Source organism: Bombina bombina, chromosome 4 (assembly GCF_027579735.1).
Source record: "Bombina bombina isolate aBomBom1 chromosome 4, aBomBom1.pri, whole genome shotgun sequence".
Classification (NCBI taxonomy): domain Eukaryota; kingdom Metazoa; phylum Chordata; class Amphibia; order Anura; family Bombinatoridae; genus Bombina; species Bombina bombina.
In genome coordinates this window covers 416,424,781-416,449,175 of record NC_069502.1, presented here as the reverse complement: position 1 = coordinate 416,449,175, position 24,395 = coordinate 416,424,781, and the positions used below count along the sequence as shown (strand labels likewise).

Sequence of the window (24,395 nt, the reverse complement as noted above, 5' to 3'; positions counted from 1 at the left end):
ATGTCCGCCGCCTCAGAGGTCTTAAGACCGCTGCTTTTTAACTCCTGTTTCCAGCAAGCCTGAAGGCTCATGCGGAAACAGTTACATTCAGGGCCATTCGGCCCTTTTTAAATCGGCCATAAAATATTCTGTACCATCAAGTTATACAAAATATATGCAAAATATAGGCCAAGCACCTGTTATTAATGCAGCTTCACAGAATCAGTGTTTTTAAGTAAATATAACTTAACTAGTATTTTGGAAATGCACACGGCTTAAAATCTTTGTATAGATTTTAAGCCGTGTGCATAAAAAAGTGTTTTCACAACTAATGCATATTAAGTAAGGTACTCAAAATATCAAAGTGCATTGACTAACAATAATTTATTTTTTGAGAATTATACAATTTTTGCGTTAAAATTACAACCCAACAGAATCATTTGTATCAGTGTATTTAAACTTTATTTTTTACAAGTATTTTCAATCAGAAATCATGTAGTGTAACTGGTAAGAACTCACTTGTGTTATTAAGTTCCTCTGTTCAAGACCCATAGATATAGGTCAAGTTTATATAAATGATTAATGATGTTAACAAACATTTTTAAGTTGAACAGGGGGTCTCCCGCAACATCCTTTAGTCCAAATTTGAATGCCTTTAGGGATTAAACGTATTTGGCACTTTGGAATTTGGAGGCACTATGCAAATAAATGATTATAATAATATTAAATGTTTTTTATGTGCTTAGACATAGTGCTTGGAAATAATATAAATAACTGCACATTATTATTATCTGTACAAAGATACAGATCCACTATCCCACACACAGCAAAACTTTAGAAATGCAAAACAATAAAATCAAATTTTCAAAACCTTCACAATGAAAATGTAATATTAATATAGTTTATAATGTGCAAACCAACATATGTTTTGGAAATGTTCAAAGGTTTAATATGGTATTTTTAATGTGTTACCTACAATTACTTGAGGCTAAAAATTGTCCATTTTACACAGATACTCAAACTTTATTCTACCAAAACTTACTCTAATTTTTGTAATTCTTCAATGAGATTAGATTTTTGTTGAGGAGTCATTCTAGCAAATATTGTACCATTCAGAAGTATCTGTAAGAAAAAATGAGAGGTCACTGGGAAATATAAATATGATTAGGATGAGTTGCGAGGCTTGAATTGTACATATGGATAGATATTATTAACTAGTTAAACAGTGTAAAAAAAATCCTGTTTGTGTACATAAGTAAAATATTCTAAATGGAAAAATGCTAAAAATATGGTTTACCTAAATAAAAAATGTTTATATTGACAGGTGTTGTCATCCTACACTTGACAAAATAATAAATCTCAATACTTTCAATTTAGCACAGCTCACAATCGTGTATGTGTCAGCCCAGTCCACTATGCAGTGAATAATGTATGTACATCTCACAGTTGATATTAATTATTACACTGAACTTTGGAGAGTCTTGTGTAACACCAACATCTCACTTGCTACATTGTGTCTAACTTTTTCTTAAAAGCATTGTTATTAAAAATGATATTTGAATGCTTTCAGTTTGGGAGCCATGTATCTTGTTGCTTTTTTGCAAATTAAATAATTGATTAAGCTCAATTTTAACATATTTTAAACACAAGCAGTTCATACTATCTTGAATCTTTTTTTTCCTTTAGGTGAACCTAGGCAAATTGTACAATGGCAGCAGATAGTTACAACATCTTTACAGTTTTTTTTATGATTAATAGACTTGTGCATGCTACTTGCTATTTAACCCTTTGTATTTTTTATCTTGTAACATTTAGGTGGACAAGCAATATCTTTGCTGCTTTAATATAATAATGGTTCTGTACATTATACAGAAACAAAATAATAGTCATAGACAGGACTAGATGTCTCCATTAACCCACCAGTCCTAGACTTTTAATTAATCACATTAAACAAGTGTTAATGGGAATAACTGCCTCTTTAGAGTTGCTGGACCCCCTAAAACAGGACAAGGGGATGGGGCGGAGCTAGCCAGCAGCCTAGACAGTCACAATTTAACAGAGCTCTAGTTAAAAATGTCATTTATTAGCCCTAAAAAGCACCATTTAGGAGCTGATTCCCAGAAAAAAACTTTGGAGCAGCATTTACTCACTACAAAGGACCATTGGCTGAAATTTGGCTGAGTTTGAGACAAATTTCGATCTACCCAGAAAGGAGTTCCAGAGGATTTTCAGGAAAATCCCAGGCTTCGGCCTACCTCGGAAGTCTCTGGCTCATTAAAGAGCCTGAAATCTTCAGGAAAGAATAAGATTAAAGCAGGCAGAACTACCATCCCTGATAAATAACTGCACATCAGGATCTAAGCAGGTATTAAATATAGGCAGATCACACACAGATAAAATAAGGCACTAGAATAGTATACAGAGTTTTACAGTTGACAACCCCTAGAAAGTCAGCCTGAAGCAAATTAGTTAGTATGTGAAGGGGGAAGCCACCATGCTGGGGGAGTTACTTGTAATCCCAGAACACATATAATCTGATGACTCTCCTCCAGATCAATCTGTGACAGCAATAACAGCTAATCCTAAATATGCCACTGGGAATATCTACCTAGCTATAGAATCTATGTGTGTATTCCTGGGTCTCCTTTGATCTTCTGCAGCAACCATTTCCACACACCCTTTCTACTGATTGTCAACTGCTCCAGGATATAATCTAGTGACCCCCTAACATACAGACACTCAGAGATAACCCTGAACCCTATCATCTTAGGGATGGCCTCTAGAAGATCAATCAAGGGCGACAAAACGCTAAAACCTGCAACCATGTCCACATATTTCAAACCTTCTCAGACCAGTAAACTACCACAAGATTCTGAAATTGAAGAAGAATCAGATGACACCCTACAAACTTTAGAAGACAAAAGTCCCTTAACAAAAGCCGATCTCAGAAATTTGGTATCCAAGAAAGATATAGCAGACAACTTCGAGAAACTGTGGGAGAAGATTGACTCCATACACAACTGAGTCACTAATAGTCTATCTGAATTCAAGTCTGATTTAATGGATATGGGCAACAGAATCGAAACACTTGAGGATCAGAAAGATTCAATGGTGGAGAAGATAGATGAAGTCTCACAAACGGTCTCCTCACAACAACAATTACTAGAAGACCTCCAGGATAAAATGAAAGACCTGGAAAATAGAAGCAGAAGGAATAACATCAGGCTTAAAGGAGTACAGAGGAGGTGACGACTAAAGACATACCTGCATATATTTCCCAACTCTTCACTCAAATCACAAACACACCGGAGGATTACGTTTTCCATATTGAAAGAGCACACAGAGCCCTAAAGGCCAAACCGAAAAATGGTCTGCCCCCTAGAGACATTGTGATTAAGCTAACTTTCTTTCCTGATAAAGATAAAATCCTGCAGGTCGCCAGGAAAAACCCCACGTTCAAATTCCAAGGAAACGTGGTTCAATTCTACCAGGACTTCAGCCTATGGACGCTACAAAGGAGAGGAGCACTGCGCCCACTGACATCACTGCTCAGGAAACACCAGATTCAGTATAAATGGGGCTTCCCGTTTGCTCTAGTTATAACAAAAGACTCTAAGACAATCACTATCAAAGACCCAGAAGACATTCCGGAAATCTGCAAGATCTTAGCCTTAGAAGTGCCTGCACTACCGTCTAGGGAGTTACACTCCACAAACGGAATCAATCCCGAAAAACAACCGGATCAGACAAAATGGCAAAAAATCAGTCATAAGAGGCAGAAGACTAGGGAAACCAGGGGAAGAGTTTCCTAGAATCCCAACTGAGTTGGGAATATTGATGAAATAAGTTCAGATAGCAGACTCTCACTTATTGAGGCTCTTCTTTGCTAGGTCATAGCGACTCTCTAGATTCCCCCACCAAGGGAGCATGAACAAGGATTACAGTTACAAGAAAAACCAGAGTTGTGGGATTTTAGATCCCCCCAGCATTTGTATTACCATATTGGTTACAAAGTAGTTCATAATTCAGTGGTCCCAGTTCTGGGGACCTCATGTTGATTTGTTTGGTTTTAACATATTGTTTTTTTCCTAGTTTTCTATCCCCTCCTAGTGACGACACAATGATGGCCACCAGTTCCAGTATAGAATCTCTACATAGTCCTCAATCAGGAAACCAGACCCATAGCCAGCAGGTAATAAGATATCTCCAATTTATTCCACCTTAGACCTACACCTATGATTCCTAAAATCAAAATACTTTCCCACAACGTTAGGGGACTCAACACTGACATTAAGAGAAAGGTAGCGATCTCACAATATACAGTGGGGCAAAAAAGTATTTAGTCAGCCACCAATTGTGCAAATTCTCTCACTTAAGAAGATGAGAGAGGCCTGTAATTTTCATCATAGGTATACCTCAACTATGAGAGACAAAATGTGGAAACAAGTCCAGACAATCACATTGTCTGATTTGGTAAGAATTTATTTGCAAATTATAGTGGAAAATAAGTATTTGGTCACTATTAAAAGTTAATCTCAATACTTTGTTATATATCCGTTGTTGGCAATGACAGAGGTCAAACGTTTTCTGTAAGTCTTCACAAGGTTGTCACACACTGTTGCTGGTATGTTGGCCCATTCCTGCATGCAGATCTCCTCTAGAGCAGTGATGTTTTGGGGCTGTCGCTGGGCAACACAGACTTTCAACTCCCTCCAAAGGTTTTCTATGGGGTTGAGATCTGGAGACTGGCTAGGCCACTCCAGGACCTTGAAATGCTTCTTATGAAACCACTCCTTCGTTGCCCGGGCGGTGTGTTTGGGATCATTGTCATGCTGAAAGACCCAGCCACGTTTCATCTTCAATGCCCTTGCTGATGGAAGGAGGTTTGCACTCAAAATCTCACGATACATGGCCCCATTCATTCTTTCATGTCCATGGATCAGTCATCCTGTTCCCTTTGCAGAGAAACAGCCCAAAAGCATGATGTTGCCACCCCCATGCTTCACAGTAGGTATGGTGTTCTTTGGTTGCAACTCAGCATTCTCTCTCCTCCAAACACGACGAGTTGTGTTTCTACCAAACAGTTCTACTTTGGTTTCATCTGACCATATGACATTCTCCCAATCCGCTTCTGGATCATCTAAATGCTCTCTAGCATACTTCAGATGGGCCCGGACATGTACTGGCTTAAGCAGAGGGACACGTCTGGCACTGCAGGATCTGAGTCCCTGGCGACGTAGTGTGTTACTGATGGTAGCCTTTGTTACATTGGTCCCAGCTCTCTGCAGGTCATTCAGTAGGTCCCCCCATGTGGTTCTGGGATGTTTGCTCACCGTTCTTGTGATCATTTTGACCCCACGGGGTGAGATCTTGCGTGGAGCCCCAGATCGAGGGAGATTATCAGTGGTCTTGTATGTCTTCCATTTTCTAATTATTGCTCCCACAGTTGATTTTTTCACACCAAGCTGCTTGCCTATTTCAGAATCAGTCTTCCCAGCCTGGTGCAGGTCTACAATTTTGTTTCTGGTATCCTTCGACAGCTCTTTGGTCTTCACCATAGTGGAGTTTGGAGTGTGAATGTTTGAGGTTGTGGACAGGTGTCTTTTATACTGATAACATGTTCAAACAGGTGCCATTAATACAGGTAATGAGTGGAGGACAGAGTAGCCTCTTAAAGAAGAAGATACAGGTCTGTGAGAGCCAGAAATCTTGCTTTTTGTAGGTGACCAAATACTTATTTTCCACCATAATATGCAAATAAATTCTTTCCAAATCAGACAATGTGATGGATTTGTTTCCACATTTTGTCTCTCATAGTTGAGGTATACCTATGATGAAAATTTACAGGCCTCTATCATCTTCTTAAGTGGAAAAACTTGCACAATTGGTGGCTGACAAAATACTTTTTTGCCCCACTGTATATCCCTACAGGCTACCTTACTATTCCTCCAGGAGACCCATCTACTTAAACATAATATTCCCAAATATTGGGCAAAACACTACAATACACAGTTCCACGCAACAGCACCTACTAAAACAAGAGGTACCTCCATCCTTATACACTCCTTAATCAACTTTATACATGACTACACATTAGCAGATATGGAGGGGAGATATTTGATTGTTAAAGACCGAATGCTAGACTCTGAAGTAACCTTATGCAACATTTATGCACAAAAAGAAAACCAACACAACTTTTTTAGTCATATTTCTCAATTACTCACACAATGGTCACATACCAAAATAATCTTAGCTGGTGATTTTAATATTACCATGGCGCCCCTTAGCTCGACCAACAATAAACCACTATCCAACAAACACCTAAGACACAATTGCATAGTTAAATCAATCCAAGATTCTCTAATGCCTCACTCTTTGATCGAGACTTGGTACACCTTGTACGGTACAACAGCGGACACTACATTCTATTCTGCAGCACACAAATCTTATATAAGGTTAGACTATATTTATACCAGCCAGATACTCCAACCCCTATTGCTAAGCTCACAAATTCATGCCTGTGTCAGACCATTTAATTGTCACTCTGCAGGTCGATGGATACTGGGATTCGCATAGAAGTAGATCCTGGACCTATGACCTCATATACCTCAAAAAAAACCAAAAATATGAAAACATACTATGACATATGACAGAATACTGGCACATAAATACGGAAACCACAACCAACCCAATAAATACATGGGCAGCACACAAGGCGGTCATAAGGGGGTTACTTATTAAAGAAAAAACAATACAAAACAAGCAATACAAACAACATCAGGCACAATTATACAAAGAAATTGAACCCCAAAAAGGCAACACAAGCTCACTAATAAGAGGACCACCCTGCAAGCCCTCCACACTAAAAAAAACGAATTAGCTTCTCTTCTCAATGCACAGGCAACCAGGGCTATACAAAAATTAAAATCACAATATTTCATATTCACTAATAAGCCGGATAAATAAATGGCCTATAAGATTAGAGAACGGTGTAGAGCCTCAGCAATTCCATTGATTGAAAAAGTGCATAACACTACAACCTCACACCACAAGAAATAGTAGACACTTTTGCAACTTATTATAGTACACTTTATGACGGGAAAAAGGTAAATCACAACCGGAGGACAGCAACTCTGACCTCTGCCTTTTTTGACCACACCCCACTACAAACTGTCTCTAAAGAACATATAAAAGCTTTGAACACCCCTATCTCCAATTTGGAGGTGTTGGGGGTAATTAAGGACCTCAAACCGGGTAAAGCAGCAGGCCCGGATGGATTTCCGGCCGAATATTATAAATTATTTAAAGTTGCACTGGTCCCACACCTTATCAAATTCTGCAATTACATTATGGAGGGCGGCCCTGTCCCACCAGAACTACTGAGCGCAACAATAGTAGTTATACCTAAACCTGCGAAAGACCACACAAAATGTCAAAACTACCGCCCAATTTCCCTAATCAATCAAGATCTCAAAATTTTCACGAAAATAATAGCCAATAGACTTAAATTGATCGTTCCCCACCTGGTTCATCCGGATCAGGTGGGCTTTATAAAAGGTAGGGAAGCCCCGGACAACAAACGAAGGATAACTAATCTAATCCAGACCCTAGGAAAAACAAGAACACCTTCTCTGCTCCTCTCTTTGGATGCTGAGAAGGCATTCGATAGAATTGATTGGGAATACATGTTTCTAACTCTACATAAGATGGGGTTTAGAGGTCCCTTTATAAAAGCCCTGTGAGCCATATACTCTCTCCCGGGGGCCCAAGTAGCCTTGGCAGATTACAAATCGAGAAACTTCCCAATTTGCAATTGTACTAGACAGGGCTGCCCTCTATCACCATTGCTCTTCGCCCTATGCATAAAGCCGTTAGCAGTTAGGATCCGCGCACACCCGGACATAGAGGGGGTCAAAATAGCCACATCAGAATATAAACTAGCTCTCTTTGCGGACGACGTATTACTGACAATCACCAACCCACTTATATCACTTCCCAACCTATACAACACCTTAGAGAATTTTTCTACAATCTCAGGTTTCAAGATAAACGCTGAAAAATGCGAGGCCCTTCCCATCGCAATCCCACTTCAGACCCAAACACTTCTTGAAGCAAACTTTAACTTCAGATGGATGAAAAACAAAATAAAATACTTGGGAATACACCTCCCGACAGACAATCAGCTACTATACAAGTGTAATTATACCCCACTGTTCAGACAGATAAAACAAGACCTGATGAAATGGAGAGGGTACAACTTCTCCTGGCTGGGAAGAGTAGCAGCTGTGAAAATTAATGCTCTCCCACGGATCCTATACTTGTTTTGGCCTTACCCATCAAAATAGTTAAAGCAGAAGTAGAAACACTACAGACAGACATACTAAATTTCATTAGAGGAAGCAAAACAGCTAGAATATAAAAAGCAATAAGGGGTAGATATATGATATTGGGGGGGATAGGAGTCCCAAATCTACTAGACTACTACAACGTGTCTAGACTAGCCCAAGATACTTTGCTTCTAAAAAGATCCAGGGAGGTCATATGGCCATCCCTTGAAAAGGATGTGGGGGGATGGTATGAAATAGACTCAATCATATGGGACTCAGGGGGCTCACAATCTAATAGGGAACTCCCAAGACCCTTTACTGCAGATCTCATAGGGGAGACTTGGAAGACAGCGAGAACTAAAATTAATCTCCTACCACAGCACTCTCTATTTATCCCAATAAGATATATGTTACCCAGTGAATTATGGTCTCAACTTAGGAAATGGGAGAATAAGGGCCTTTATAGGGTGGCGGATTGTTTGATGGGCAAGAAAACATTATCACATAACCAGCTGCAAACGAAATTAGACCCGATAAAGCTACATTCGTATATGTATTTGCAACTAAACTCAGCTATACAGACTTATTTGAAAAAAATCGGTAACGAGACCCCCACGATATTATAAACCTTCACCAGATCCGAGGACCGCATTAAACACTCTATTTCCATACTGTACTTGGCTATACAATCATCCTCAGGTACCTCCAAAACCTCTATTATGTTAGCATGGGAAAAAGAATTGCATTAACATAAAGATGTAAAGGATTGGGAGAAACTCTTTCAGAGTGCTGACAAAGGCCTCTTGAGTGTAGACCTTAGAGAGAATGTGACAAAGACCATGCACCCACAAGGTAGTAGACTGTGCTATAGAGGATGCGGTGAACTGGGAAGATATAGTCACATGTGGTGGGATTGCAGGGAGGTCAAAAAGATCTGGGGACAATTGTCCTCCTTTCTCAGTCAAGTTCTGGAAGAGGAGCTCAATCTTTCCATACAACAGGCCCTTTTACATGATACATAAGCACCTATAATAAATATATCAACACTTTTATCAGAATCCATTGCACAGTCACTAGAAGGTGTATAGCCAGATACTGGAAGACTGGAACTCCCACATGGACTGCGATTTACAATAAAATACAGCATACTTACACCATGTATGATTTGGCTGCAGGATTGTTAGATAACAAAGACGTAGTCCATAGGATTTGGTATTATTGGATCGGCAGGCAGATAAGGTAATCATTAAGAACCCCCTGAGGGCATGGACTGGTTGGCTATTGCGCAAATCAGATAAATCAGATTATGTCGTCACCCCTCACCCCTCCCTACACTGACTTTTTTTACTCCTATTTTTTCTCCCTTTTCCTTTTTCCTTTTTTGTATACATGTACATTAATATCAGATAGGAATGTTTATCTGTTTAAAATAAATCTGTTGAAACAAGTTACTAAAGATAAAGAATACAGGACTGTCGCCCGCAGGGGGCGGTATAGTTAACCTCTAAGTTCAACACAGAGAGACAGAGATGGAAACAACACCATAAGAAACGGAAGGTTGCTGGACTAAGTTGTATTATTTATATTAGGAATTATTGAATACTTGCACCCAAACGAGGAGAGACTGCCTGATGCATATTTTCTTTGGGGGTGTGAATAGCCATCTCTATGTGTTATTGTATAAGTGACCTCTGGTGTGCCCCCTTGTGGGGGACATAGGAGGAACAGATATTGTTATTTATGTTCCATGATGTACTTCTATAACCTAATAAAAATATATTTAAACATAAAATAGGACAAGGGATGTGAGGTACAGGGCCAATCAATAAAAAGAGAAAAACTGATGCTTTCAAATAAAGGGTCTTTTCTGCATGTATTGGTGGGGGGCAACAGAGGGGATACTGAGCCCCTCAATATTTAATTCCATATGCCTATGGTTTAACTAGGTGTTCATCATTGCCATGTGACCACCTGACAGTCATCTTTTTGTGTACCCTTTTTTGAAAGAGGAGACACTGCTGTTTCACAAAAGAGTTTACTTACCCCATTTTCATTCTAATTTAACAGTGCTGTGGATCATTTCAGAGGCCAACGCACCCTATAAGCCACATAATTTACTGCAACTGATTAACTGCAAACCCTATGGCAATCACCTGCTAACTGAAGTAGCTTAGAATCCTCATTATAAGGAAGGTTGTAAGATGTATTTAAGGTATAGGGACACAGTTGGAGTCATAATTCCCATACAGTAGGTAGGTGATTACTAGTTTTAGGGCAGCCATCTACCATAACAGAATGGAGGCTCATGCCTCTTTATGTTCTATGAAAAAGTGGCAGAGGTTCCCATCAAACACATCTGTGGAACCACCACCAATACGATAATTACCTTTGGTACCAAGTGATAGAAATGCTTCAGCATGACTTGATAGGTTTTTCCACTTAGTACAAAGTGATAACTGCTTGTTGTTTCTTTGATATTATGCTCACAATCAATCTCCAGGCACAACTCCTAAAATAATAAAAGTTATTATAGTTAAAATAAAAAATATTATATACATAGATAGATAGATGATAGATAGAGAGGGAAAGAGGGAGAGAGAGCTAGAAAGAGAGATGCTTAAATTGTTACTTTTTACTTAAAGTTGAATCTAAAATAAACAATATCATAGTTCAAGCATTCTGATTAGCTTCTGTTCAGTTAGAATCCATTATATCATCATTATAGCATCTTTGTTCTAGAGTAACTCACTTCTACTCTCTGTTCATTTTCTTGCATTAGTGTCCAACTGATTGCTGCTGGTTTATCTCCATTAGGTTCTGTGGCTTCTATTAGAATAAGTTTATTTGCACTTGTGATCATTCCAGAATTCCTCCCAACAGTCACAGCAGTCTGAAGATTGTCACCTCAATAAGGAAAGTTTAAGAAATGTATGTTATAAAAAGCACACAGTTAGATTATGAGTTTTGCGATAATGTGAAAAAGCAGCGTTATCAGGTCATAACGCTGCTTTTTCACTACCGCTGCTATTACGAGCCTTGGAAAAAAGGCTGTACCGCTCACTTATTTTGCCCTACCTGAAAATACTGCACATCACCTTACGCCATTTATGTAAGGATTTTTATACATGGGATTTCCCATGGGATTTACAAGCTTGTTTTTGAAGGCCAAAAAGTAAGCGGTACAGGCCTTACCGCATTCTAAAAGCAGTAGTTATGAGTTTTATGCTACAAAGCTGTAAAATAAAACTCATAACTAAAGGGTTAAAAAGTACACTAACACTCATAAACTACCTATTAACCCCTAAACCGAGGCCCTCCTGCATCAAAAACACTAAAATAAATTATTAACCCCAAATCTGCCAATCCGGATATCGCCGCCAATAGAATAAACAAATTAACGTCTAAACCGCCGCACTCCCTCATCAAGAACACTAGTTAAATATTATTAACCTCTAATCTGCCATGACTAACATCGCCGCCACCTAACTACATTTATTAACCTCTAATCTGCCGCCCCAACGTTGCCATCACTATAATACATTTATTAACCCCTAAACCTAAGTCTAACCATAACCCTAATACCCCCTAACTTAAATATAATTACAATAAATCTAAATAAATATTACAATTATTATATAAATAACCTATTTAAAACTAAATACTTACCTGTAAAAAAAAAACTAAACTAGCTACAATATAACTAATAATTACATTGTATCTAGCTTAGGGTTTATTTTTATTTTACAGGCAAGTTTGTATTTATTTTAACTAGGTAGACTAATTATTAAATAGTTATTAACTATTTAATAACTACCTAGCTAAAATAAATACAAATTTACCTGTAAAATAAAACCTAACCTGTTCTACACTAACACCTAACATTACAATACAATTAAAAAAATTACCTAAATTAAATTCAATTAGCTAAATCACAAACCCCCCCCCCACTAAATTACAGAAAATAAAAAACAAATTACAAGATATTTAAACTAATTACACCTAATCTAATAGCCCTATCAAAATAAAAAAGCCCCCCCCCAAATAAAAAACTTCTAGCCTAAACTAAACTACAAAACTAAAAGGCCCTTTTGCGGGGCATTGCCCCAAAGAAATCAGCTCTTTTCCCTGTAAAAAAAAATACAAACACCCCCCCAACAGTAAAACCCACCACCCACACAACCAACCCTACTCTAAAAATAAAACCCACACAATACACCCTTAAAAAAACCTAACACTAACCCCCTGAAGATCGACTTACAGTTCTGAAGATCAGACATCCATCCTCAAGGAAGCGGCAGAAGTCTTCATCCAATCTGTCAGAAGTCCTCAACGAAGCCGGGAGAAGTCTTCATCCAAGCCGGGCGAAGTGGTTCTCCAGACGGGCAGAAGTCTTCATCCGGACGGCATCTTCTATCTTCATCCATCCAATGCGGAGCGGCTCCATCTTCATCCGTAGTCTTCTTACTGAATGAAGGTTCCTTTAAGGGACGTCATCCAAAATGGCATCCTTTAGATTCCGATTGACTGATAGATTTCTATCAGTCAATCGGAATTAAGGTTGAAAAAATCCTATTGGCTGATTGGATCAGCCAATAGGATTAAGCTTCAATAATATTGGCTGATTGGATCAGCCAATAGGATTAAGCTCGCATTCTATTGGCTGTTCCGATCAGCCAATAGAATGCAAGCTCAATCCTATTGAAGATAGAAGATGCCGTCCGGATGAAGACTTCTGCCCGTCTGGAGGACCACTTCGCCCGGCTTGGATGAAGACTTCTCCCAGCTTCATTGAGGACGTCGGCCTGGTTGGATGAAGACTTCTGTCGCTTCCTTGAGGATGGATGTTCAGTCTTAAAAACTGTAAGACGATCTTCAGGGGGTTAGTGTTAGGTTTTTTTAAGAGTGTATTGGGTGGGCTTTATTTTTAGAGTAGGGTTGGTTGTGTGGATGGTGGGTTTTACTGTTGGTGGGGTATTTGTATTTTTTTTTACAGGAAAAAGAGCTGATTTCTTTGGGGCAATGCCCCACAAAAGGCCCTTTTAATGGCTATTTGTAGTTTAGTTTAGGCTAGGTTTTTTTTATTTTTGGGGGGATTTTTTTATTTTGATATGGCTATTAGATTAGGTGTAATTAGTTTAAAAATCTTGTAATTTGTTTTTTATTTTCTGTAATTTAGTGTTTGTTTGTTTTTTGTAATTTAGCTAATTAAATTTAATTTAAGTAATGTATTTAATTGTATTGTAAGGTTAGGTGTTAGTGTAGAACAGGTTAGGTTTTATTTTACAGGTACATTTGTATTTATTTTAGCTAGGTAGTTATTAAATAGTTAATAACTATTTAATAACTATTCTACCTAGTTAAAATAAATACAAACTTGCCTGTAAAATACAAATAAACCTGAAGCTAGATATAATGTAACTATTAGTTATATTGTAGCTATTTTAGGGTTTATTTTATAGGTAAGTATTTAGTTTTAAATAGGAATTATTTAGTTAATAATAGTAATAATTATTTAGATGTATTTAAATTATATTTAAGTTAGGGGGTTTTAGGGTTAGACTTAGGTTTAGGGGTTAATATGTTTATTATAGTGGCAGCATCGTTGGGGCGGCAGATTAGGGGTTAATAAATATAATGTAGGTGTCTGCGATGTCGGGGATGGCAGATTAGGGTGTTTAGACTCGGGGTTCATGTTAGGGTGTTAGGTGTAAACATAACTTTTGTTTCCCCATAGGAATCAATGGGCTGTGTTATTGACCTTAACACTGCTTTTTTGCAGGTGTTAGGTTTTTTTTCAGCCTGCTCTCCCCATTGTTGCCTATGGGGAAATCGTGCACGAGCACGCAAAACCAGCTTAACATTGACTTAAGCAGCACTGGTATTGAATGCGGTAAGTTACGCAATGGAGCTTAACGCTTCCATTTCTCCAGCTAATGCATGCTTTTTACAAACTTGTAATAGCGGCATTAGAATAAAAATGCGGTGCAATAACTTGCACATTATTATTGCACCGCATTACCGCAAAAATTGGAATCTAGCTGACAGTGATCTTGTGAATCCGTTAATTAATACAAATTAAATGAGGCTTGAAAATAACATGTACAGGTAAGAACTAACCATTAACAAAGTCAGGAACTAAATTAATTAAAAATAACAAATTCGTGTATCTGTCAAAATCCTCATGTGTGTGTTTGCAATATCCTATTTTTATTGCTGCAGTCCTTTCTGGCCTACCTCTCTACAGACTACCCAACTATAGTCATCCTCCAACGTCTTATACACTGTCCGTCACACTGGCTTGCAAAGTCTTCAGGATCAAATTGAAACTGTAACCAATCTACAAAACTGCATCTCCCTATAAATATGACCTTACCAAACCTCTTCACTCTATTTAAAAAAAGAGCTCACTTGTGCTTACAAATATTCTCCTGTAGCCCTCCTGCCCTACTGTATGTCCAACAACTGTCATGCAAAAATGCTACTATCTGTTTCTACTGACTACCACTTAGATCGATAGCTCTGTCAGGAGCAGGGCCCTCTCATTCTCTTGGACTAATCTGTATAGTAATGCTAATGCTTTGCTTTTATTTATTGTACTCCAGAATTGAACAAAGTTGCATTGGCTAAAAAATAAATAAAAAGAACAATAATAACAAAATAAAAAGGGCTTTTGGCACCCTTTATCTTCATCATAACTAAGCATATTCAATTATCATCAGGAAAACAAAGAACCAGTAACTATTCTAATTTACCTGTTACCATCACAGTCCTTATGTTAGCAGCATTGAGTTCTTCCAGCACTGAGTTTGATTCTGGTTTGAGGAGATTTTCCATAATCAGGAACCCTAGAAATGTTAGGTCAGACTCCATTTCTTTCCTTAAATATAAAGAAAAAAATATATACTAGAAAACAGATACATGGGGAACTTATGGGTGTACATCAACAGTGAAGACTTAAAGCCCTATGTATTGAGATAACCATTTTTCTAACTAATATTCAGATACAACACATTTGGCTAGATTACGAGTTTTTGTGGTAATGGAAAAAGCAGCGTTATCAGGTCATAACGCTGCTTTTTAATGCCCGCTGCTATTACAAGCCTTGTCAAAAAGGCTGTACCGCTCACTTTTTTGGCCATACCTTAAAATACCGCACATCAGCTTACGCAATTTCCATAAGGAATTTTTTCCATGGGATTTCTCTAGCTCCGGTATTACAAGCTTGTTTTGGAAGGCCAAAAAGTGAGCGGTACAGGCCTTACTGCAAAGATCCGTAGCGCATTCTAAAAGCAGTAGTTATGAGTTTTACGCTACAAAGCTTTAACATAAAACTCATAACTAAAGGGTTAAAAAGTACACTAACACCCATAAACTACGTATTAACCCCTAAACCGAGGCCATCAAAAACACTCAAATAAAAATATTAACCCCTAATCTGCAGATCCGGACATCGCTGCCAATAGAATAAACATATTAACCCGCAAAAAGGCCACACTCCCGCATCAAAAACACTAGTTAAATATTAACCCCTAATCTGCCGCCCCTAACATCGCCGCCACCTACCTACATTTATTAACCTCTAATCTGCCGCCCCCAATGCCGCTACCTCTATACTAAATTTATTAACCCCTAAACCTAAGTCTAACCCTAATCATCCCCTAACTTAAATATAATTAAAATAAATCTAAATAAACCTTACAATTATTCCCTAAATAACCTATTTAAAAACTAAATACTTACCTGTAAAATAAACCCTAAGCTAGCTACAATATAACTAATAGTAACAGTGTAGCTAGCTTAGAGTTTATTTATATTTTACAGACAAGTTTGTATTTATTTTAACTAGGTAGAATAGTTATTAAATAGTTATTAACTATTTAATTACTACTTAGCTAGAATAAATACAAATTTACCTGTAAAATAAAACCTAACCTGTTCTACACTAACACCTAACCTTACAATACAATTAAATAAATTAGCTAAATTAAATACAATTAGCTAAATTAAATACAATGAGCTAAAATACAAAAAAACAAAACACTAAATTACAGAAAATAAAAAACAAATGACAAGATATTTAAACTAATTACACCTAATCTAATAGCCCTATCAAAATAAAAAAGCTCCCCCAAAATAAAAAAAAACCTAGCCTAAACTAAACTACCAATATCCCTTAAAAGGGCCTTTTGCGGGGCATTGCCCCAAAGAAATCAGCTCTTTTACATGTAAAAAAATACAAATACCGCCTCAACAGTAAAACCCACCACCCACACAACCAAAACCCCCCAAAAAACTTAACTAAAAAAAACTTAAGCTCCCCATTGCCCTGAAAAGGGCGTTTGGATGGGCATTGCCCTTAAAAGGGCATTTAGCTCTTTTTCAATTGCCCAAAGCCCTAACCTAAAAATAAAACCCACCCAATACACCCTTAAAAAACCTAACTCTACCCCCTGAAGATCGACTTACTGTTCTGAAGACCGGACATCCATCCTCAAGGAAGCAGAAGAAGTCTTCATCCAACCGGGCCGAAGTCCTCAACGAAGCCGGGAGAAGTCTTTATCCAAGCCGGGAGAAGTCTTCATCCAAGCCGGGAGAAGTGGTCCTCCAGACGGGCAGAAGTCTTCATCCAGACGGCATCTTCTATCTTCATTCATCCGACGCGGAGCGGCTCCATCTTCAAGACATCCGACGCGGATCATCCTCTTCTTCCGTCAAACTAACGATGAATGACGGTTCCTTTAAATGACATCATCAAAGATGGCGTCCCTTAAATTCCGATTGTCTGATAGAATTCTATCAACCAATCGGAATTAAGGTTGAAAAAATCCTATTAGATGTTGCAATCAGCCAATAGGATTGCGCTTCAATCCTATTGCCTGATTGGATCAGCCAATAGGATTGAGCTCTCATTCTATTGGCTGTTCCAATCAGCCAATAGAATGCGAGCTCAATCTTAACTATTTAATAACTACCTAGCTAAAATAAATACATATTTACCTGTAAAATAAAACCTAACCTGTGCTACACTAACACCTAACCTTACAATACAATTAAATAAATTACCTAAATTGAGTGCGGTAAGTTACACAATGGAGCTTAACGCTGCCATTGTTCCAGCTAACGCAAGCTATTTACAAACTTGTAATAGCGACGTTAAAAAAAAAGGAGCGGTGCAATAACGTGCAAGTTATTATCGCACCCCCATTACCGCAAAAACTCATAATCTCGCCCATTGTAAGGTTCTAAATTTAGTACCATCATAATGTCTTAAAGTGCTGCTCCAGCAAAATGAGCTAGAGACAAGTTCTTCCTGAAAAGTAATGCTTGAAGCGAACAACTTCTAGGCACAAGTGCCACATTTCTTTACATATTCATCTTAAACTCTATGAACAAACAGTGTTGAAATAGATTTAACAAAAGCAAGAAGCACTGGCTGATGTTGGTGACCCATGGCCATCAGTCTGGCAGCAGTATATAATTCCTTGGTTGACACTGAGGGCTGTCAGCTAAATAGTGAGATTATGGAATTTGTGTTTTGCTTACCTTTCTAAAGCTTCGAATACTGGACAATCTTGTGTGTATAAAACCCGATAAGCCAGAGCAATGACTCGAAAACCTTTCATTGTGTAGAAGTCAAGTCTCTTTGAAAAACTTTGTGGAACTAGGTAAAGAGAATACACTCAGGAAAGATAATATAAGAGGAAAAATTGTATTACATGAAAATTCAGAAAATACATTGCTACTATCAATCTATACCTTAAAGGAACAACAGAATTTTCAAGTTTTTGTAATGACATTTTAACACATTGTTGACAACTTATACCTGATTTCTAACCACATTACTCATCTCTACCCCTCAGTGAGCATTTATTTATTATATAGCCCATGGCCTTAAGGCATTGACCAATCAACATACTGATTAATGACTGTGATCAAGTTTAAAGAAAGCTACACAGGAATAGCTGATCACCACACTTACATATTAAAACACTATAAATCAACTGTAATTTGAGAAGCAATAACCCTTTAATGTCTAGTATCCATATCAAGAGATACTGAATAAAGTGTTAATTAGTTTGTGTTATTCATGTCACTTGATAACATAACTTGAATTAAATATAAAATGTGAAGTATGCAATAAAAAACAGTGTTACAGCAGACTATTGTCTTGAAAAAGGGAAATATTTAGATGGTTAGACAATTGTGTAACATGGTTATGTTTATTTGTTAAAGTTATGGTTCATTGGGGTGAGGGTAGGGTGACGTTTGGGATTTTAATTGATTATTTACATTAATTTATATTGTATGTGTAAATCGTGGGGTAAGAAGCAATAACTGCAGCTTGCTGAACATAATCATGAAGCATATTACACTGATGACTTTATTGAGGATGACAGGTCGGAAGCAACAGTGCTTTCATTCTGTCACTCTGTGATTATTTGTTAGACAACCTTAATACTACAGGGTACTAGGAAAATAAAATTAATGGGCACCCTATCCATTCAAAAATATCACCTGGACGTTAAGGAATTTTGCAGGAGAGTAATGTTTGTTTAATTCTCAGTAGATGAGTTGCACATATATCACTGTCTTTTCTGGACATGCTGAGTCATAAAGAAAACATCTGTGCCCACATGTTGGTCTTGTGTATCCCTTGGTGGCACTGCATAGAATTTGTCTGCAAGTATTCTAATAAATCCCTTGTCATCAACCAGGAGGAGGTCTTTTTCCATATTCAAAAAGTGTCTAAATTGCCATAATGGCAGCATACCTGAACAGAGTTGCTTTTGCCTAGGTGGTCACCCATTGCACAAAAGTCAGTGTAATCTGTATTTTCTGGTATAGTGGCTTGTAAATAGTTTAAACCTGATGTTTGCATCCAGCTTTTATCTCATGGCTCAAAATGCAATAATATTTTTCATGTTACTATGAACTGACACAACTTCTTAGTTAATCATCCGATATCGTAAAGCTATAAATCATCGGGCCTAGGGTCTTCATATAAAATTAGCCAATGTAATATATTTGTCTGTTTTATTAGCATTATATGATATTTATATGAAGTAATACACCAAATGCCTTGTTTCTATTCACCTTAAAGGGTTAGAAAGCTTTACTTTGCAGGATTCTAAAAAATACACAACCACTTAGCTAAGGTCTCACAGATTAAAAATGATTAAATCTTACCTTAAAATGAAACTTTAATGTTTAAGAAATGTATACAACAGTTTTCCCTGTAAAAAGTTGTAACGTTCGCCCATAGATGCAGGCTGGAGTAACATAATGCATTCCCTCCCTTCCTCCAATGGCGCTGCAGCCCTGAACAGCTAGTAACAATATTTAAATGATTGCCTCTCCTCAATCTCAGCATGCGCAATCTAATGTGTGGGCACTCGCATGCGCAATACATTGTTAATCGCTGATCAAGCGACTCCTCAACGGCATCCGGCGAGATGGTAATGACACAGCGGCTGAAACACCAGGAGAGAATTCCGATATGCGCATGCATTGAAAAAAGTTTGTGTAAATGCGCAGGCGTGACGCCATATTAGTTCTGCCTAGGGTTTGGCAGCATATATATTTTCAATTGCAATTTGTATGTAAATGTAAAAAAATGGCTAATAGGTGTTGTTTGTTGATTTAAACAACTAGATATGAGGTTTCCAACAAAAAAAATTGGGTTAACTATCCCTTTAATTCATGTTTGACTGAAACAGATTTTTTTTTATCAAGGTTTTAAAACATTTTCATAATTTTTTTGTTTTGTTTTTTCTCTAGTGTGTGTAAAGTAACATTCCTGATATATGTTGGAAGAAGCTCATGTTTCTCAAAGATGATCACACATATCTGCAAATGCTTGTCATATGTTAAAAACAGAATTCAAATGCTATTTTAATTTGTGATTTTGAAGTACCTGATTTTTGGTTGCAAAACTGAATAACCATCTCTGGAGCTCCTTTCATGAACACTTTGAGTTCATCACTTCCTATAACTTGAGTAATAACTGACATGCGCTGCAATCCAGAGGAAAATGGGAACTGATGCAGAATAACAATGCCTTCCACAGGCAACTAAAATTAAAACAAATGTGCCACAGTTTACAAATACATTTTTGTTCATTTTTTATGTTGTGTATTTCTAAATTCTGACTGGAATTATTTTATTATACAAAGATTTAAAATTTAAAAATTTGGAAATATCTGACATTATACTTATTTGTTCAGTCCAGAAGAGGGTATTTAAAAATGTTTTTTTTAGTGAATTTTCTGTGCTAAATAAATAATGATTTCATTTCCAACAAAAAAGATTTAACTATAAAACGTATTTAATTCAACTTTTTACATATACAAGATTTTATTGTACGACATGTTTCTTTTTCATGATTTTCAATGGCAATTTCTCTTTAATCTTAATACAAGAAGACACTTTGGGCTAGATTATAAGTGGCGTGCTAACTTTTGCGAACGACCAATATAGTTTTTCAACTCGTATTAGAAATTTAAAGTAAACGTTTTCGAGCGCAATTACAATTTGCGCTCGTCGGGTTAGTGCGACTGAAGAACTCCCATAAAGGGTAGTGAGTTAAAAAAAAGTTGCATTAAACACAACATAAATACATTTAAAAGTACAGTTACACTCATATAAATAATATCTGATAAAAAAATATTTTACAATTTTAAAAAAGTTCTATGGGCTCAAATATATATGATATAATGTGATTGACAAAAAAGGGCATTTATGTATTTATATGTGTATATATGTATTTACATACATTATATATATACACAAAATAGAATATTGGCTTACAACCACTTTTACATTATGAAAACATTTTAAATAATGCAACAATCACAGAGTTAAAGCAGTAATGTTTCAGCACAGAAAGGCAGCGCATTGCAGTGCTAGAACCAGTCATCATTGGGAAATCTTGTAAGTTGGTGACTGGCTTAAGCAAAATATGGCCATATTATATAACTAAGATCCCAATTTTAATATATACAGGGAGTGCAGAATTATTAGGCAAGTTGTATTTTTGAGGATTAATTTTATTATTGAACAACAACCATGTTCTCAATGAACCCAAAAAACTCATTAATATCAAAGCTGAATAGTTTTGGAAGTAGTTTTTAGTTTGTTTTTAGTTATAGATATTTTAGGGGGATATCTGTGTGTGCAGGTGACTATTACTGTGCATAATTATTAGGCAACTTAACAAAAAACAAATATATACCCATTTCAATTATTTATTTTTACCAGTGAAACCAATATAACATCTCAACATTCACAAATATACATTTCTGACATTCAAAAACAAAACAAAAACAAATCAGTGACCAATATAGCCACCTTTCTTTGCAAGGACACTCAAAAGCCTGCCATCCATGGATTCTGTCAGTGTTTTGATCTGTTCACCATCAACATTGCGTGCAGCAGCAACCACAGCCTCCCAGACACTGTTCAGAGAGGTGTACTGTTTTCCCTCCTTGTAAATCTCACATTTGATGATGGACCACAGGTTCTCAATGGGGTTCAGATCAGGTGAACAAGGAGGCCATGTCATTAGATTTTCTTCTTTTATACCCTTTCTTGCCAGCCACGCTGTGGAGTACTTGGACGCATGTGATGGAGCATTGTCCTGCATGAAAATCATGTTTTTCTTGAAGGATGCAGACTTCTTCCTGTACCACTGCTTGAAGAAGGTGTCTTCCAGAAACTGGCAGTAGGACTGGGAGTTGAACTTGACTCCATCCTCAACCCGAAAAGGCCCCACAAGCTCATCTTTGATGATACCAGCCCAAACCAGTACTCCACCTCCACCTTGCTGGCGTCTGAGTCGGACTGGAGCTCTCTGCCCTTTACCAATCCAGCCACGGGCCCATCCATCTGGCCCATCAAGACTCACTCTCATTTCATCAGTCCATAAAACCTTAGAAAAATCAGTCTTGAGATATTTCTTGGCCCAGTCTTGACGTTTCAGCTTGTGTGTCTTGTTCAGTGGTGGTCGTCTTTCAGCCTTTCTTACCTTGGCCATGTCTCTGAGTATTGCACACCTTGTGCTTTTGGGCACTCCAGTGATGTTGCAGCTCTGAAATATGGCCAAACTGGTGGCAAGTGGCATCTTGGCAGCTGCATGCTTGACTTTTCTCAGTTCATGGGCAGTTATTTTGCGCCTTGGTTTTTCCACACGCTTCTTGCGACCCTGTTGACTATTTTGAATGAAACGCTTGATTGTTCGATGATCACGCTTCAGAAGCTTTGCAATTTTAAGAGTGCTTCATCCCTCTGCAAGATATCTCACTATTTTTGACTTTTCTGAGCCTGTCAAGTCCTTCTTTTGACCCATTTTGCCAAAGGAAAGGAAGTTGCCTAATAATTATGCACACCTGATATAGGGTGTTGATGTCATTAGACCACACCCCTTCTCATTACAGAGATGCACATCACCTAATATTCTTAATTGGTAGTACGCTTTCGAGCCTATACAGCTTGGAGTAAGACAACATGCATAAAGAGGATGATGTGGTCAAAATACTCATTTGCCTAATAATTCTGCACTCCCTGTAAGTATAGGTGATGTTTGCAATATTTAATATGTTTTGATTATGTAAAAGTGGTTGTGCGCCAATATTCTATTGTGTTTAATTATTTGGTTTTGTTGGTTGCACAGGAGGGAGAGTATCTGGAGACAAAGTCTGAGATATAGAGGGGAGCAGTGCAGTTGAGGGCTTTGCATGTCAGAGTGAGAATTTTGTGTTTGATCCTAGAGGCAAGAGGAAGCCAGTGAAGGGATTGGTAGAGAGGTGCAGCAGATGAAGAGCGACGTGTAAGGAAGATGAGTCATTCATTATGGATTGTAAAGGAGCTAGGCGGCAGATGGGGAGACCAGAGAGGACAGAGTTGCAGTTATCAAGTCAGGAAAGAATGAGAGAGTGGATTAAAATCTTAGTTGTGTCTTGTGTAAGGAAGTGTCTAATTTTAGAGATGTCTTTAAGGTGGAAGCGGCAGGCTTTTCCGAAGGACTGAATGTGAGGAGTGAAAGAAAGAGCTGAGTCAAATGTGACCCCGAGACATCGAGCATGCAGGGTAGGGGTAATGATGGAGTTGTAGACAGTTATAAAGAGATTGGGGGTGGAGATTTTGGAAAAAGGGGGGAAAATGTGGAGCTCAGTTTTGGAGAGATTTAGCTTGAGGTAGTGAGAGGACATCCAGGAAGAGATGTGAGAAAGACAGTTAGTGACACGGGTTAGCAAGGAAGGAGATAGGTCTGGTGCAGAGAAGCAGATTTGGGTGTTGTTGGCATACAAATGATATTGGAAACCATGGGACTTTATTAGGGAACCTAGTGATGATGTGTAGATTGAGAACAGAGCCTTGCGGTACTCCGACAGAAAGTGGTGACGGGGCAGAGGAGGCCCCAGAGAAGGCTACACTAAAGGTACAGTTTGACAGGTAGGAACAGAGCCACGAGAGGGCTGTGTCACAAATGCTGAAAGATTGGAGGGTTTGGAGCAAAAGAGGGTGGTCAACAGTGTCAAAGGCTGCGGACAGATCAAGGAGGATAAGCAGAGAGAAGTGGCCTTGTGATTTTGCAGTAAATAGGTTGTTGGTAACCTTACCAATTGCTGTCTCTGTGGAGTGAAGGGGACGAAATCCAGATTGCAGTGGGTCAAGAAGGGAGTTTAACATAAGGACATGGGATAGGCGTGCATATACTAGTTTTTCGAGAAGCTTTGATACAAGAGGGAGGAGGGAAATAAGGCGGTAGTTGGATTAGGAAGTAGGATCAAGGGGAGTTTTTTTGAGGAAAGGTGTGACCAGTGCATGTTTCAGCGATGATGGAAATATACCGGTGCTGAGGGAGAGGTTGAAAATGTGTGTTAGTATAGGGGTAAGGGTAGCAGAGAGGGAGGGTGGAGTAGCTGTAAGGGGATAGGGTCAAGGGGACAGGTAGTGAGGTGAGAGCGCAGTATAAGTGCCGAAACTTCTTCCTCAGAAACAGGGGAGAATGAGCTAAGTTTAAGGTTATGTGGGTTGTGGTTGAGGGAGAGCATTTGAGAGGGGGAGAGAATGGAATTATGTTGAGAGGTG

At 38.0% G+C, this 24,395-nt stretch overlaps 1 protein-coding gene across 1 annotated transcript in view; it reads right to left on the bottom strand.

The window, feature by feature from the left end:
• Window positions 1-24,395, bottom strand: part of LOC128656363 (probable cation-transporting ATPase 13A4) — a 299,696-nt gene that overhangs the window by 90,766 nt on the left and 184,535 nt on the right. The window contains exons 14-19 of the mRNA XM_053710226.1: window positions 20,221-20,377; window positions 17,850-17,967; window positions 15,059-15,183; window positions 11,062-11,210; window positions 10,693-10,812; window positions 1,022-1,101 (exon numbers count right to left, since the gene is read on the bottom strand). Coding sequence (XP_053566201.1) covers window positions 1,022-1,101; window positions 10,693-10,812; window positions 11,062-11,210; window positions 15,059-15,183; window positions 17,850-17,967; window positions 20,221-20,377 — 749 coding nt within the window. The remainder of the gene's footprint in view (window positions 1-1,021; window positions 1,102-10,692; window positions 10,813-11,061; window positions 11,211-15,058; window positions 15,184-17,849; window positions 17,968-20,220; window positions 20,378-24,395) is intronic.